The sequence below is a fragment of the Hyla sarda genome, chromosome 5 (assembly GCF_029499605.1).
Source record: "Hyla sarda isolate aHylSar1 chromosome 5, aHylSar1.hap1, whole genome shotgun sequence".
In the NCBI taxonomy this organism is placed as follows: domain Eukaryota; kingdom Metazoa; phylum Chordata; class Amphibia; order Anura; family Hylidae; genus Hyla; species Hyla sarda.
The window spans coordinates 204,132,274-204,150,434 of record NC_079193.1 but is presented as its reverse complement, the minus strand read 5'-3'; the positions used below and the strand labels follow the sequence as shown (position 1 = coordinate 204,150,434).

Sequence of the window (18,161 nt, the reverse complement as noted above, 5' to 3'; positions counted from 1 at the left end):
CTCATATCTATCTATCTATCTATCTATCTATCTATATCATATCTATCCATCCATCCATCTATATCCATCTATTTATGCATCTATCTATCTTTCTCATATCTATCTATCCTCATATCTATCTATCTATCTCATATCTATCTCATATCTATCTATCTCATATCTCTCTATCTATCTCATATCTATCTATCTCATATCTCTCTATCTATCTCATATCTATCTATCTCATATCTATCTATCTCATATCTATCTATCTATCTCATATCTATCTATCTATCTCATATCTATCTATCTCATATCTATCTATCTATCTATCTATCTATCTATCTATCTAACTAACTCAGATAGATGAGAGATAGATAGATAAATAGATATGAGAGATAGATAGGTAGATGGATGATATATAGATAGATAGATAGATACATAAATATATATATAGATAGATAGAAAGATAGATAAATAGATGATATATAGATAGAGAGATGATATATAGAAAGATACATATATAGATGGATAGATAGATGATAGATCGATAGAAACTGTGACATCACTGTGCTTCAAATAAACTGTGACATCACTGTGCTTCAAATAAACTGTGACATCACTGTGCTTCATAATAAACTGTGGCATCACTGTGCTTCATAATAAACTGTGACATCACTGTGCTTCATAATAAACTGTGACATCACTGTGCTTCATAATAAACTGTGACATCACTGTGCTTCATAATAAACTGTGACATCACTGTGCTTCATAATAAACTGTGACATCACTGTGCTTCATAATAAACTGTGACATCACTGTGCTTCATAATAAACTGTGACATCACTGTGCTTCATAATAAACTGTGACATCACTGTGCTTCATAATAAACTGTGACATCACTGTGCTTCATCCTGTAATTTGATGTCACTGTGTATAACAACCCTGTAGTGACATCACAGTTTATTATTCTTGAATGCTGACTTCACTGTGTATATTTTCCCGGTACAATGACATCACTGTATAGTTACCCTCTACTGTGACAACACTGCGTTTATTAACCCTGTAGTGGCAAAACTGTTTATTGTCCCTGTACAGAGACATTACTGTTTATATTAACTCTGAACTGTGATGTCACTGTGCATATTTACCCTGTATTGTCACTTGCAGTGCAAGGTAAATATGTACAGTGGCATTAGGGTATACAGGCTTAATATATACAGTGATGTCACAGTGCAGTGTAAGTATCAACAGTGATGTTGCAGTATAGAGATAACACACAGTGTGATGTTATAGTTCAGAGATAATACACACAGTGATGTCACAGTACAGAGATAATACACACAGTGATGTCACAGTACAGGGATAATACACAGTGATGTCACAGTACAGGGATAATACACAGTGATGTCACAGTACAGGGATAATACACACAGTGATGTCACAGTACAGAGATAATACACACAGTGATGTCACAGTACAGAGATAATACACACAGTGATGTCACAGTACAGGGATAATACACAGTGATGTCACAGTACAGAGATAATACACACAGTGATGTCACAGTACAGGGATAATACACAGTGATGTCACAGTACAGAGATAATACAAACAGCGATGTCACAGTACAGGGATAATACACAGTGATGTCACAGTACAGAGATAATACACACAGTGATGTCACAGTACAGGGAGGGATAATATACACAGTGATGTCATAGTACAGGGATAATACACAGAGTGATGGCACAGTACAGAGATAATACACAGTGACGTCACAGTACAGGGATAATACACAGTGATGGCACAGTACAGAGTTAATACACAGTGATGTCACATTACAGGGATAATACACAGAGGGATGGCACAGTACAGGGATAATACACACAGTGATATCACAGTACAGGGATAATACACAGTGATGTCACAGTACAGGGATAATACACACAGTGATGTCACAGTACAGGGATAATACACAGTGATGGCACAGTACAGAGATAATACACAGTGACGTCACAGTACAGGGATTATACACAGTGATGGCACAGTACAGAGTTAATACACAGTGATGTCACATTACAGGGATAATACACAGAGTGATTGCACAGTACAGAGATGATACACAGTGATGTCACAGTACAGGGATAATACACAGTGATGTCACAGTATAACCATCTCACAGCCGGACCACCATGTAATTTCAGCAGAAAATAAAGCAGGGCCTCATGTTCAAGTTTCGCCTAAGGCCTCACAAAGTCTTGAGCCGCCTCTGGTCGGCCCTACCATGGGACCCGGTGGGACCATAAGTCCCAGGTGGCACTTTTCAGGGGCGGCATTTTGCTGCCCCCTTTTTTTTTTGTGCCTAGTAGGTTCATGGTAGGGTTGGCGCCGCCGCTGCTCACTGTTCTAAAGCAGCTGCGGGGTATAATAGCGCAGCGGGCACTTTAGACAGTGAGTCTGCCTCCGGCTGACCGAGGTCTGACGAGGGACGTCGCACAAGTGACGTACTTCTGCAGACCCGCTCAGGAGGACGTCAGTGACGTCACTCGTCAGGCCGCTACCGGAGAGGAGAAACGCTGTGCAGGGCAGGTAAGTGTGTCTCTGTGTGTATCTGTGTCTGTCTGTGTGTTTGGGGGGGCTATGGCTACCTAATGTGAGGAATCTATGCTACCTAATGTGGGGAAACTATGTTACCTAATGTGGGGAATCTGTGCTACCTAATGTGGGGAAACTATGCTACCTAATGTGGGGAAAGTATGCTACCTAATGTGGGGAAGCTATGCTACCTAATGTGGGGAAACTATGCTACCTAATGTGGGGAATCTATGCTACCTAATGTTGGGAATCTATGCTACCTAATGTGGGGGGCTTGAATGAGCTGCGGCATATGGGAGGCCTTAATAAATAATTAGAAACTTATACAGCAAGTGACATATGGGGGTCCACCTGAGTAAGTGACACATGGAGGGGGGGTGCTGAACAATTGATGTTTTTGGGGGGGGGGGCACAGGCACATTCTTTGCACAAGGGCCCTCTGCTGTCTGTGTCCGCCCCTGGGTAGAGAATAAGGGGTAAAGTGGAACATAGAACAAATGCAGTTATTTTTTTCTTAATTTTTTTTTAATGAGGTAAACGAGATAAAGGTAAGCAATGACTTTTCCTCAGTCTGAAGCGTGGTCCTCATCGGCAGGAAGCAGTGAGGAGGAGGAGGATGACGGAGGTTCTGATTCCATCTCTGCTTCTTTTTCATCCCTCTCTATATATAGGGCCGTGGCCATGAAGAAGGCCCCTCCGATGACTGCCATTATGGTGCAGGTCATGAGGGCATACTCCAGGCTGCGGTATTTCAGAAGAGGGGATTTGGCATATCCTCGTTTGTAGGTGTCAGATATCAGGCCGATGAGGTACGGGCTGCCGGCGTCACCTAGGAGGTGATAGATTGTCATCTGCACGGCCAGGGCTGAAGATCTCCTCCACGGAGTTACTACTTTTAGTATAATGTCAGATATGAGGGTGAAATTTACTGACAGAAGCGTCTCTCCGATGAAGATGAAGATGTTGGTGGCAACGAGGCTGATGTTGCCAAAAGTCAATGCCAACAGAAGAAAAGGGGCGGAGAGCATCATCGCGCATCCACACACAAGCGGGTCCGCCCGTGGGTTGGATTTGCGATATCTTTTACTTATCTCCGTCCCTGCTACAACTCCCAGAATGCCGGAAACGACTGTAACCACACCAAATATTAGGATGTCGTGATAGTCACACGGTTCAGCACGGCAAGGGTCCTTCTCTTGTAGGAGTGTTCGTGCGTGGGTCAGGTATGACGGACCCCATACACCTATGGCTCCCACTATGAAGGATACAGCCGTCGATCCCATGGTGGTTAACATGAAGCTTCGATTTTTAAATAGTTTTTTCAGATCTGTCGCCCATTTGGCAAACTTCTGGGATTTGTTGTTCTTCTTCCCGTTTGTAGTCGTTCTTGGAAGCTCTTTTGTGACCAAAATCATCAAAGCCACAGCTATGAGGCCCAGGCCAGGGGTGACTCGAAACGCCCAGTGCCAATCACCCCTTGCTGCATCAGTCACTTTGGGCCCGATGATGTATCCTAGTCCGCAGCCTACAGGTATGACGGAGTAAAACACGTTCAGCATGCGGGTCCGCTGGTCACTTGTAAAAAGGTCTGCAATGATGGAGGGGGCGATGGTGCAGAAAGTCGCCTCTCCGGCTCCAACCAGTCCACTCGTCAGCAGGAAGAGCAGGAAGTACCCGTCAGGGATGAATGACAGGGTAAGTGTCATGCTCAGCCAAACGATGACTCCTGCGCAAACAGTATATTTCTTATTACAGTGGTCGCCCAAATATCCGGCAATTGGTGCAACCAGCACGTAGCTTCCAATGAACAATGTATTCAATAAGCCGGACAGACTAGCATTGGTGTCATATGCTTTCTGTATATAAGGCAGCACCCCCGCCACGCTGGAGCGATTTGCATAGATGAGCAAATTAACAAAGGCGAGGAGCACTACGGTGATGATGGAACGTGTGGTGGACATCACGCTTAGAGATGGCAGGTTCTGCCTCTCAGGGATATCGCCCTTTTCTACATCCATATCACTATGGTCCTCCATTGCTTCTTCCTCCTCCTTCAGCAATGGGTCTTGTAGAGAGGCAATGGTCACAGGTCAGAGCCTGAAAACACTAGAGAGAGAGAGAGATAAGTGAACACATTAGACAACATGTCATCATTCCTGTCATTATACAATAGATCCTTCATACAGAACAGAAATGTCCAGCACAGAACCACAAGATAACACTAAGACCATCGCAGCCTCAGAAGAAGACGCTTCTCTATAAGTGTTTTATATGGAGACGTCTTCCCTGAGGTTTCCAATGTCTGATAACCCAGAACCTGTCCGGTCCTAGTAATATCTGATAACCCTGAACCTGTCCGGTCCTAGTAATATCTGATAACCCTGAACCTGTCCGGTCCTAGTAATATCTGATAACCCTGCACCTGTCCGGTCCTAGTAATATCTGATAACCCTGCACCTGTCCGGTCCTAGTAATATCTGATAACCCTGAACCTGTCCGGTCCTAGTAATATCTGATAACCCTGAACCTGTCCGGTCCTAGTAATATCTGATAACCCTGCACCTGTCCGGTCCTAGTAATATCTGATAACCCTGAACCTGTCCGGTCCTAGTAATATCTGATAACCCTGAACCTGTCCGGTCCTAGTAATATCTGATAACCCTGAACCTGTCCGGTCCTAGTAATATCTGATAACCCTGAACCTGTCCGGTCCTAGTAATATCTGATAACCCTGAACCTGTCCGGTCCTAGTAATATCTGATAACCCTGAATCTGTCCGGTCCTAGTAATATCTGATAACCCTGAACCTGTCCGGTCCTAGTAATATCTGATAACCCTGAACCTGTCCGGTCCTAGTAATATCTGAAAACCCTGAACCTGTCCGGTCCTAGTAATATCTGATAACCCTGAACCTGTCCTGTCCTAGTAATATCTGACAACCCTGATTCTGTCCGGTCCTAGTAATATCTGATAACCCTGAACCTGTCCGGTCCTAGTAATATCTGATAACCCTGAACCTGTCCGGTCCTAGTAATATCTGATAAACCTGAACCTGTCCGGTCCTAGTAATATCTGATAACCCTGAACCTGTCCGGTCCTAGTAATATCTGATAAACCTGAACCTCTCCGGTCCTAGTAATATCTGATAACCCTGAACCTGTCCTAGTAATGGCGGATTATAAGGGCTTGGCTGTATGGTCACTGGGCCATGTGAACTTCATACTGTAGATACAATTGGGCTATCCTGCTATATACATTTACTAATAAGGAACCTACCCCATCTCATTGGGATCTATTCGTACCCTATATGACTTTCTGCCACTAGTTGATTTGAAAATTTTCCCTTTCGGAGTACCCGGAGTATTTCTATTGTTAGTACACACAGAATTCTATTATATACTATTATATTTCTGACCTAATCTTTCTGTTATTCTTTTACTACACCACCAAATCTTTCTCATAGACTTATATCTTTTAGAACTTCATGAATTAGGACTCTTTTTCTTGGGGGCTTTTTTGGGCATAATTGCATTTTAGCAGTTTTGCAAGAAAAAGCTCTGGTCATGATACTATCTGTGCGTTTTATTATGTTTAATGCCTAAGCTAAGTATTGTCACAATGCTATGAGGAATATAACTTTTGTTATTTCTTTTGGAAATTAATTTCTTGTTTTTTTTTTTTGCTAAAAAAAAAAGCAACAGCAATAAAAAAAAAAACTGTAAAACAAAAAGCCCTGTGTATGTATGAATAGAAGAGGCTGAGACTTACCTTGTGGTTCTCTCTTCAGACAAGGAACGGTCAAAATCTTGAATTCTCTATCACAAATAGAAACTCTCTAACAAACACTTTGCACCACAGGTTGTGAATGCAAAACACACTGAAGAGACTGCAGCCGGCGCGCACCTCCTTGTACAGCTTACGGTGACATCATCACAAGCATGTGTGACATCACAGGGTTCTAAACCATCTTCAGGTATGTGTATATCTGTATAGTAAATGTGAGTAGCCGTATTAGTCCAGTGATGCAGATTGTAATACCTTTTTTTATTGGACTAACAGAATTTTGTAGAGACAAACTTTTGGGATTCCTCCCTGATAATTTATAAAGTCCTTTGATCATTAGTCCTTGTCTATTGGACTTGATAAAGGGAGGAATCCTGAAAGCTTGTCTCTACAAAATTCTGTTAGTCCAATAAAAAAGGTATTACAAGAGACTGCAACATATTTTTTGATTTGTGTGTGTGTATATATATATATATATTTATAGTTCCAAGCGTGATTAGGTGCCTCCAGCTAGGGTCCGTGTCCAGGATCCTGCATACGTAGTTCCAAGGATAATGCTGTGGCTGTAGCAACGTTTCAATGGTCTCACACCATCATTATCAAGCCACTTGATAATGATGGTGTGAGACCATTGAAACATTGCTCTTTGCACATTTGGGATGAATAAATAGTTTTCATTTTTTCACCATACCTTGAGTGCCACAGCATTTTCCTTGGAACTACGTATGCAGAATCCTGGACACGGACCCTAGCTGGAGGCACCTAATCACACTTTAGGAGTGCGGCTTTCTTCTTTGACATATATATATATATATATATATATATATATATATATATATATATAAGGCAAAAAGCGGCTGCAGCACACAAAATAGGTGAAAAAATGATGGTAGCTTTAATCCATTATAAATACAGAAGCAACGTTTCAGCTGCCAGTGCAGCCTTTATCAAGCATACAGAGTGACTGAACACAAGGTATATATATATGGTAGCCAATTACAATTAATACAAATCAGTGTCAAAAGTCAATAAATATAAACGTAATAAAAACAAGCAATACATAAGTGTGAGTGCATAACAATATAAAGCATAAGGACAATATACATATTGTCAGGTTAATACAGTGTTACAAAAAAAGTGTTATTAAAAACAAGTGGTAAAAACCACAAATATAGCTTGATTACAAATATAAATACATTAATATCACCTGGAGGACAAGTAATAGCGGCGGGCGCTCACCTGTACATGCTGTAAACATGGCGATAGAACGCCAGAACGGCGTGTGTGTGGAATAGAGGCTGCGCAGCAGCCCTAGCAGAGGGGACGAGGGTACACCAATCAGGGGGAAGAACAAGATCACATGGGTCGCATCGCAGTTGCCGAGCGGCGCGTGCGTACTGCGACAGAGTGAATCTGTGATGGACATCTCAGAAGAGGGCAGTTTGAAAGATAACAACGTGAATGTGAAAAGGGCAGTTAGAAAACCGCGATGTCAGTGCGTGATAGTTAACTTATGTATAGTGCATATGTGCCAGATGTAGTAAGGCAGTTGCCCGTGGTAACTGTCAATATGAATAGAACCAAAATGGATGAGTGATGGTGAAAATGAGTGAAAATGATTAAGAGGATGTAAAAAAGTAAAAATGAAAGGATTAAGCAGAAAAAAAGGAAAAAATAGAAGTAAAATAATAATAATAAAAAATGTAAAAAAATAAATAATAAATAATAAAAAATAAAATAAATTAATAGAGCACCATAGAATAATAATTGTTACTTTGTCAGCGTGTCTGGTTACCCACTGATATACACTCGCAATAATTCAGACATACTGGGTGTATTAGTGGCTAATTGTTAGGTGACTGTTCCGACCAGTATCCAGCCATTCGCCGCACTGGTCCGAATAACTGATATCTGGCTAGTCGCGGTTTGCGACAAGTCAGGTAATCAGAAGGGCACCCAACTTGGAACGGCGCTTTACATATTCACCCCATGCACACGAGACAGACAGTCGAGAGAACCAGAGTGACATCTATATAGAGAGTGTGTCAAGATTCGGCTTGCGGGTTGTGGATCCGCTGTGTCAGCGAGGGATAGGCGTGGACCGTGCTAGTGGACCGGTTCTAAGAGGCTACTGGTTTTCACCAGAGCCCGCCGCAAAGCGGGATGGTCTTGCTGCGGCAGTAGCAACCAGGTCGTATCCACTAGCAACGGCTCAACCTCACTGACTGCTGAGAAGGCGTGGGACAGAAGGACTAGGCAGAGGCAAGGTCAGACGTAGCAGAAGGTCGGGGGCAGGCGGCAAGGTTCGTAGTCAGGATGGATAGCAGAAGTTCAGGTAACACAGGCTTTGGACACACTAAACGCTTTCACTGGCACAAGGCAACAAGATCCGGCAAGGGAGTGCATGGGAGGAGGTCAGATATAGTCAGGGACCAGGTGGAAGCCAATTAAGCTAATTGGGCCAGGCACCAATCATTGGTGCACTGGCCCTTTAAGTCTCAGGGAGCTGGCGCGCGCGCGCCCTAGAGAGCGGAGCCGCGCGCGCCAGCACATGACAGCAGGGGACGGGAACGGGTAAGTGACCTGGGATGCGATTCGCGAGCGGGCGCGTCCCGCTGTGCGAATCGCATCCCCGACGGCCATGACAGTGCAGCGCTCCCGGTCAGCGGGACTGACCGGGGCGCTGCAGGGAGAAAGACGCCGTGAGCGCTCCGGGGAGGAGCGGGGACCCGGAGCGCTAGGCGTAACAGAGTGTAAACTCTCTCCAAACAGTTGGTATAAAAAATAACAAAAAATAATAAAAATTTAAATAAAAAATAGAAAAAATTAACGAAAAAAATGAAAAATCATTGTAAAAAGATTTTAAAATGAATGAAAGAAAACCAAAATTAAAATTAAAAAATAAAAAATAAAGTAAGGAAATTTTTTATTAAAGGAAGTGCTACTTTTCGCTATATCTTCTTCTATATATATATATATATATATATATATATATATATATATATATAAATATTAACCCCTTAAGGACCAGGCCATTTTATACCTTAAGGACCGGAGCGTTTTTTGCAATTCTGACCACTGTCACTTTAAACATTAATAACTCTGGAATGCTTTTAGTTATCATTCTGATTCCGAGATTGTTTTTTCGTGACATATTCTATTTTAACTTAGTGGTAAAATTTTATGGTAACTTGCATCCTTTCTTGGTGAAAAATCCCAAAATTTGATGAAAAAAATGAAAATTTTGAATTTTTCTAACTTTGAAGCTCTCTGCTTGTAAGGAAAATGGATATTCAAAATAAAACATTTTTGGGTTCACATATACAATATGTCTACTTTATGTTTGCATCATAAAATTTATGAGTTTTTACTTTTGGAAGACACCAGAGGGCTTCAAAGTTCAGCAGCAATTTGGAAATTTTTCACAAAATTTTCAAACTCGCTATTTTTCATGGACCAGTTCAGGTTTAAAGTGGATTTGAAGGGTCTTCATATTAGAAATACCCCATAAATGACCCCATTATAAAAACTACACCCCCCAAAGTATTCAAAATGACTTTCAATAAGTGTATTAACCCTTTAGGTGTTTCACAGGAATAGCAGAAAAGTGAAGGAGAAAATTCACAATCTTCATTTTTTACACTCGCATGTTCTTGTAGACCCAATTTTTGAATTTTTGCAAGGGGTAAAAAGGAGAAAATTTTTACTTGTATTTGAAACCCAATTTCTCTTGAGTAAGCACATACCTCATATGTCTATGTTAATTGTTCGGCGGGCGCAGTAGAGGGCTCAGAAGGGAAGGAGCGTCAAATGGTTTTTGGGGGGCATGTCACCTTTAGGAAGCCCCTATGGTGCCAGGACAGCAAAAAAAAAAACACATGGCATACCATTTTGGAAACTAGACCCCTCAGGGAACGTAACAAGGGGTAAAGTGAACCTTAATACCCCACAGGTGATTAACGACTTTTGCATATGTAAAAAAAAAAAAAAAATGTTTTACCTAAAATGCTTGGTTTCCCAAAAATTTTACATTTTTAAAAAGGATAATAGCAGAAAATACCCCCCAAAATGTGAAGCCCAATTTCTCCCGATTCAGAAAACACCCCATATGTGGTGAAAAGTGCTCTGCTGGCGCACTACAGGTCTCAGAAGAGAAGGAGTCACATTTGGCTTTTTGAAAGCAAATTTTGCTCTGGGGGCATGCCGCATTTAGGAAGCCCCTATGGTGCCAGAACCGCAAAAAAAACCCACATGGCATACCATTTTGGAAACCAGACCCCTCGGGGAACGTAAAAAGGGGTAAAGTGAACCTTAATACCCTACAGGTGTTTCACGACTTTTGCATATGTTAAAAAAAATAATAATTTTACATAAAATGCTTGGTTTCCCAAAATTTTTACATTTTTAAAAAGGGTAATAGCAGAAAATACCCCCCCAAAATTTGAAGCCCAATTTCTCCCGATTCAGAAAACACCCCATATGGGGCTGAGAAGTGCTCTGCTGGCGCACTACAGGTCTCAGAAGAGAAGGAGTCACATTTGGCTTTTTGAAAGCAAATTTTGCTCTGGGGGCATGCCGCATTTAGGAAGCCCCTATGGTGCCAGAACCGCAAAAAAAAAACACATGGCATACCATTTTGGAAACCAGACCCCTCGGGGAACGTAAAAAGGGGTAAAGTGAACCTTAATACCCTACAGGTGTTTCACGACTTTTGCATATGTTAAAAAAAATAAAAAATTTTACCTAAAATGCTTGGTTTCCCAAAATTTTTACATTTTTAAAAAGGGTAATAGCAGAAAATACCCCCCCAAAATTTGAAGCCCAATTTCTCCCGATTCAGAAAACACCCCATATGGGGGTGAGAAGTGCTCTGCTGGCGCACTACAGGTCTCAGAAGAGAAGGAGTCACATTTGGCTTTTTGAAAGCAAATTTTGCTCTGGGGGCATGCCGCATTTAGGAAGCCCCTATGGTGCCAGAACCGCAAAAAAAAAAACACATGGCATACCATTTTGGAAACCAGACCCCTCGGGGAACGTAAAAAGGGGTAAAGTGAACCTTAATACCCTACAGGTGTTTCACGACTTTTGCATATGTTAAAAAAAATAAAAAATTTTTACCTAAAATGCTTGGTTTCCCAAAATTTTTACATTTTTAAAAAGGGTAATAGCAGAAAATACCCCCCAAAATTTGAAGCCCAATTTCTCCCGATTCAGAAAACACCCCATATGGGGGTGAGAAGTGCTCTGCTGGCGCACTACAGGTCTCAGAAGAGAAGGAGTCACATTTGGCTTTTTGAAAGCAAATTTTGCTCTGGGGGCATGCCGCATTTAGCAAGCCCCTATGGTGCCAGGACAGCAAAAAAAAAACACATGGCATACCATTTTGGAAACTAGACTCCTCGGGGAACGTAACAAGGGGTAATGTGAACCTTAATACCCCACAGGTGATTCACAACTTTTGCATATGTAAAAAAAAAAAATAATAATTTTACCTAAAATGTTGGTTTCCCAAAAATTTTTGATTTTTAAAAAGGGTAATAGCAGAAAATACCCCCCATAATTTGTAACACAATTTCTCCCGAGTACGGCGATACCCCATATGTGACCCTAAACTGTTGCCTTGAAATACGACAGGGCTCCAAAGTGAGAGCGCCATGCGCATTTGAGGCCTAAATTAGGGATTGCATAGGGGTGGACATAGGGGTATTCTACGCCAGTGATTCCCAAATAGGGTGCCTCCAGCTGTTGTAAAAGTCCCAGCATGCCTGGACAGTCAGTGGCTATCTGGTAATACTGGGAGTAGTTGTTTTGCAACAGCTGGAGGCTCCGTTTTGGAAACAGTGGCGTACCAGACGTTTTTCATTTTTATTGGGGAGGGGAGGGGGGCTGTGTAGGGGTATGTGTATATGTAGTGTTTTTTACTTTTTATTTTATTGTGTGTTAGTGTAGTGTAGTGTTTTTAGGGTACAGTCGCACAGGCGGGGGGTTCACAGTAGTTTCTCGCTGGCAGTTTGAGCAGCGGCAGAAAATTTGCCTCAGCTCAAACTTGCAGCCGGATACTTACTGTAATCCTCCGCCCATGTGAGTGTACCCTGTACGTTCACATTGGGGGGGGGGAACATCCAGCTGTTGCAAAACTACAACTCCCAGCATGTACGGTCTATCAGTGCATGCTGGGAGTTGTAGTTTTGCAACAGCTGGAGGCTCCGTTTTGGAAACGGTGGCGTACCAGACGTTTTTCATTTTTATTGTAGGGGTATGTGTATATGTAGTGTTTTTTTTACTTTTTATTTTATTGTGTGTTAGTGTAGTGTTTTTAGGGTACAGTCGCACGGGCGGGGGGTTCACAGTAGTTTCTTGCTGGCAGCTTGAGCTGCAGCAGAAAATTTGCTGCAGCTCAAACTTGCAGCCGGATACTTACTGTAATCCTCCGCCCATGTGAGTGTACCCTGTACATTCACATTGGGGGGGGGGACATCCAGCTGTTGCAAAACTACAACTCCCAGCATGTACGGTCTATCAGTGCATGCTGGGAGTTGTAGTTTTGCAACAGCTGGAGACACACAGGTTGTGAAACACCGAGTTTGACAACAAACTCAGTGTTTTGCAACCAGTGTGCCTTCAGCTGTTGCAAAAGCTACAACCCCCAGCATGTACGGACAGCGGAAGTGCATGCTGGGTGTTGTAGTTATGCAACAGCCGGAGGCATACTACTTTGGCTGGGGATGCTGGGGATTGTAGTTATGCAACAGCTGGAGACACACTGGTTTGCTACTTAACTCAGTGTGCCTTCAGCTGTTGCAAAACTGCAACTCTCAGCAGTCACCGACAGCCAACGGGCATGCTGGGAGTTGTAGTTATGCAACCAGCAGATGCACCACTACAACTCCCAGCATGCCCTTAAGCTGTTTGTGCAAGCTGGGAGTTGTAGTTACACAACAGCTGAAGGTACACTTTTCCATAGAAAGAATGTGCCTCCAGCTGTTGGAAAACCATAAGTCCCAGCATGCCCATAAGTGCATGCTGGGAGTTTTGGTGGTCTGCCTCCTCCTATTGCATAACTACAGCTCCCAGCATGCCCTTTTTGCATGCTGGGAGCTGTTGCTAAGCAACAGCAGAAGGCTGTCACTCACCTCCTGCTGCTGCTTGATCGCCGCACAGGTCAGTCTCGCCGCCGCCGCCGTCGTCGCTCCTGGGGCCCCGTTCCCAACATTAACGCCGTGGATCGGGGTCCCCAGCACCAGGGGTGCACGTCCCGCACCCGCTCACGTCCTCCGGAAGAGGGGCGGAGCGGGTGCGGGAGTGACACCCGCAGCAGGCGCCCTGATTTGTCGGCCGGTAATCCGGCCGACGAATCAGGGCGATCGTGAGGTGGCACCAGTGCCACCTCACCCTTGCAGGCTCTGGCTGTTCGGGGCCGTCTCTGACGGCCCCGATCAGCCAGTAATTCCGGGTCACCGGGTCACTGGAGACCCGATTGACCCGGAATCGCCGCAGATCGCTGGACTGAATTGTCCAGCGATCTGCGGCCATCGACGACATGGGGGGGCATAATGACCCCCCTGGGCGATATGCCGGGATGCCTGCTGAACGATTTCAGCAGGCATCCGGCCCCGGCTCCCCTCCGGCTAGCGGCAGGGGGCCGGGAAAGGACAGGACGTTCTCCTACGTCCTCGGTCCTTAAGGACTCAGAAATGGGGGCGTAGGAGTACGTCCATTGTCCTTAAGGGGTTAATATACACCTAGAAATACATCAAGTACAAAAAACATCTTTTAGAAAAATATTTCTCCAGGCCTGCCGAGTATATCCCCGTACTTCACAGTGTCTTCTTAGTTTATATATTTTAATCTTTTGACCTTTTAACCCCACTAGGACCAAGGGCATCCTGGGACTTAAAGGGGTATTCCAGGCCAAAGCTTTTTTTTATATATCAACTGGCTCCAGAAAGTTAAACAGATTTGTAAATTACTTCTATTAAAAAATCTTAATCCTTTCAGTACTTATGACCTTCTGAAGTTAAGGTTGTTTTTTTCTGTCTAAGTCCTCTCTGAGGACACCTGTCTCGGGCAACGCCCAGTTTAGAAGCAAATCCCCATAGCAAACCTCTTCTAAACTGGGCGTTTCCCGAGACAGGTGTCATCAGAGAGCACTTAGACAGAAAATAACAACCTTAACTTCAGAAGCTCATAAGTACTGAAAGGGTTAAGATTTTTTCATAATAGAAGTAATTTACAAATCTGTTTAACTTTCTGGAGCCAGTTGATATATATAAAAAAGTTTTTGCCTGGAATACCCCTTTAACCCGATAACGACCACGGACGAGTATAGACGTCCAGGTTGGCGGCCGTTCCCGCACCTGGACGTCTATACTCGTCCATTATTCTCGTGGGTGCTGCCCAGTGCACCCACAAGATCGCGGCAGGGACTCGGCTGTATCACACAGCCAGGACCCTGCTGCACTGCCAGGACCGAAGTAAACTTCGGTCCCGGCAGTTTTAACCCTTACAGCCGCGGTCGGAAGTGACCGCGGGCTGTAAGTGTTATGACAGAGGGAGGGAGCTCCCTGTCTCCTCTGCAGCACCCCGCATCGCGATCGCGGGTGCTGTGTGTGGCCGCGGCTGGCCGGGACCTGCCGCACTGCCGAGAGTGAAGTTCACTTCACTCCCGACAGTTTAACCCTTACATCCGCGGTCAGAAGTGACCGCGTGCTGTAAGGAGTTCTGACAGAGGGAGGGGGCTCCCTCTGTCTCTCCTGCAGCACCCCGCAGCGCGATCGCGGGGTGCTGTGTGTGGCCGCACTGCCGGGAGTGAAGTTCTCTTCATTCCCGGCAGTTTAACCCTTACAGCCGCGGTCAGAGGAGTTCTGACAGAGCATCGCGGGGTGCTGCTGCATACCTGGGCAGCCGGGGGTCCTACAAAGACCCCCAGGTCTGCCCTGGGTATTGCCTGTAGGACGTCCTAATATGCTGCCTGCTAGTGAAAACTGGCAGGCAGCATATAACTGCAATGCTTTGGAATACTAAGTATTCCAAAGCATTAAAAAGTGTAAAAATAAATTAATAAAATAAAATAAAAGTGTAAAAATAAATAAAAAAATGTAATAAAAGTGTAAAATATATATATATATATATATATATATATATATATTAAAAATACATTAATAACATTTATTAAATGAATCTAATAAAAAAATGCATAATGTGTAGGATCGCATTGGCGGACATCCGCAGCATGTAATATGCTGCGGATGTCCACCATGTGATCCTACACATTATGCAGCAGTCACGGTAATGAGCTCCCTGCTGCGGCTGGGTAGCTTTGTGTGTCCACTCATAGCGGCGGATTTCCCGCCAGCAGTCATGAGCAGATGCACTGAGCTACCCAGCCGCAGCAGTGATGGATATATTCGCCATGAGCGGGTGCTTATTCCCACAACATGGCGGATATATCCATCAGGAGCCTTAACTGTCACAGACAGACGCGTTATACTGCCAGCCGACCAAGGACCAATCAGCCAATAACTTGTAGGGGTGCGGTATGTAAATGGGGTAACTTGTGGGGGTACTGTTCTGCCCTGAAAGCCAAATGGCGCTCCTCTCCTTCTGAGTCCTACCACGCGGCCAAGGAACCATATATGGCCAAAGCGGGGGTATTTCCGAACATGGGACAAGCAGCTAAATAAAATATAGGGTGCATTTCTTTCAATATCAGAAGTGATGTGCAAAAAATATGCCCCACAAATGATGCATTTGTGAAAAATTGCAAATTTCGAATTTTTAACACTGACTTTGTAATAATTCCTGCCAAAAAACTATAGTGTTAAAATACTCACTGTACCCCCTAGCGAATACCTTGAGGGGTCTAGTTTTTAAAATGGGGTCATTTGGGGGGGGTGTTCCTATGTTCTTCTACCTTTTAATTTCTGCAAACCTTGCATAGCACACAAAAAAAGATGTACCTTTCAAATTTTCAAAATTTCAAGTTAAATTGTTAGGCTTCGAACTAATTTAAAATGTTAATGAAAAACAAAAAAATGACGTCAAAATAAAGTAGACATCTGAAAGTATACGTTTCATAAACTATTTGGTCAGTATGTATAAATATATGCAACCTATTAGTGTTAAAATAGCAAAAAATCTTAATTTTTTGTAAAAATGTCATGATTTTTTACATTGTAAAAAAAAACTACAAATGATATCGGCTTACTTTTACTATGTACATGAAGGACAACTTGTGACAAAAAAAAATGTCAGAATTATCGTGATTGGCAAAACGTTACCAGAGTTATTCTCTAATAAAGACAGACATCCCCGATTTGAAAAAACAGGCCTGGTCTTTCAGGGGCGTACAGGTTTATTTGTATTGGTCCTTAAGGGGTTAAGATTGAACCGATTATTATTGATATATGTCATGAATGCATCAACAGTCAGATGGTCGGACGACCAAATGATGACCACATCGTCTACATACCTCCCATACCATGCGAGGCATGTGGAAAATGGATTGGTGTCAGAAAAAATAAACTGCTCCTCCCACCAAAAAACAAAAAGCTTAGCCCCAACTGGTGATGACTTTGCTCCCATTGAAGCACCCGTGCGCTGCAAATAAAAATTGTTACCAAACATAAAATAATTGTGTTTTAACACAAAATCTACCACCTCAATAATGTAATGTCTCAAATCCACAGAATATTTAGAAAATCTCATCAGTATATCCGAGATAGCTGATAATGCCAGGTTTTTCGGAATACTGGAATAGAGCGATTCAATGTCGCAAGTTAGCCACGACAGAGAATCGCTCCATGTGAATTTAGTTGTTCTGACCAGGAGTTTACTGAAAATTCAGATTGTTCAGATACCACGGACACTAGCGGGGACTCAGAACCGCAATATGTGAACACTCACAAGAATCGCAATGCGAGAAGACAGTCAAAAAACGAGGAAGACGCGGTGGCAGAAAACATAGGAAGAAGAGCTTCGGAGCGTAACAAGGACAAACGGAAAAAGTAATAAAAGAGGATTTTCAAGTCATTAACATTTCTGCACAAATCATTACAGATGAAGAAACCTCGGTCCTGTGGAAAGGACTGGGTTTCTCTCCTACACATCATTTTGATGTTTATCGGACAATTTTGGATATAAATACATTTGTGAGAACTTTAACAGTTAAGAAACATTTTTTTGTGGAAAATGCTGATGAACCATCGGACCCACCTCAACTTTCTATAAACCCTGATTTACCACTAATGCATACGTTAGCAGAACAAATTGCTTTTAGAGATCTCTGTCTCCTTGAAAATAGTGGGATATCAATTTGTGATGAAGTGAATACTGCACATACCTTCTCCACTAAAAACCAAAATTTTTACCCCATACAGACCAGACCAGCAATTTTTGATTGGTTCCAGGACCTTATCATGAAAGATTTGGTTAATCTACAATCAAAAGTAATGTCCAATACAACTCATCCTAATTTGAATAAAAAGGAGGCTGCTGCCATAAAGAAATTAAAGAAAAACAAAAATTTGACGATCCGATCCACTGATAAAGGCGGCTCGGTAGTATGTATGGACACGGACTGTATATCAATTTAAATGAAAATCTTCTATCTGATGATAAAACTTACCTTAAACTTTGTGGGGATCCCACTGAGCCTTTTAAAAAAGAACTGTTGACTCTGTTGGAAGAGGGGAAAGCCAGATCTATTTTGACCCAAAAAGAAGTGGATTATATTTTCGTGCCTGCTCCAATTATTCCTATCTTCCACTCGCTACCCAAGCTGCATAAGGACCGATTCCCGC

General features: G+C 43.0%; 1 protein-coding gene across 1 annotated transcript; it reads right to left on the bottom strand.

Annotated features, from left to right (window-relative positions):
- Positions 1-3,120: 3,120 nt before the first annotated feature.
- LOC130272629 (protein spinster homolog 1-like) lies at positions 3,121-6,459 on the bottom strand. The gene is made up of 2 exons (XM_056518458.1): positions 6,346-6,459; positions 3,121-4,683 (listed from the first exon to the last, which is right to left on the bottom strand). The coding sequence occupies exon 2, from the start codon at positions 4,611-4,613 to the stop codon at positions 3,144-3,146; it is 1,470 nt and encodes a 489-aa protein (XP_056374433.1). The 5' UTR covers positions 4,614-4,683; positions 6,346-6,459; the 3' UTR covers positions 3,121-3,143.
- Between the last annotated feature and the right edge of the window lie 11,702 nt (positions 6,460-18,161).

What these genes read in the sequence shown, in the direction of transcription:
- LOC130272629 (XM_056518458.1), bottom strand. Translation starts at nt 4,613, where the DNA reads ATGGAGGACCATAGTGATATGGATGTAGAAAAGGGCGATATCCCTGAG.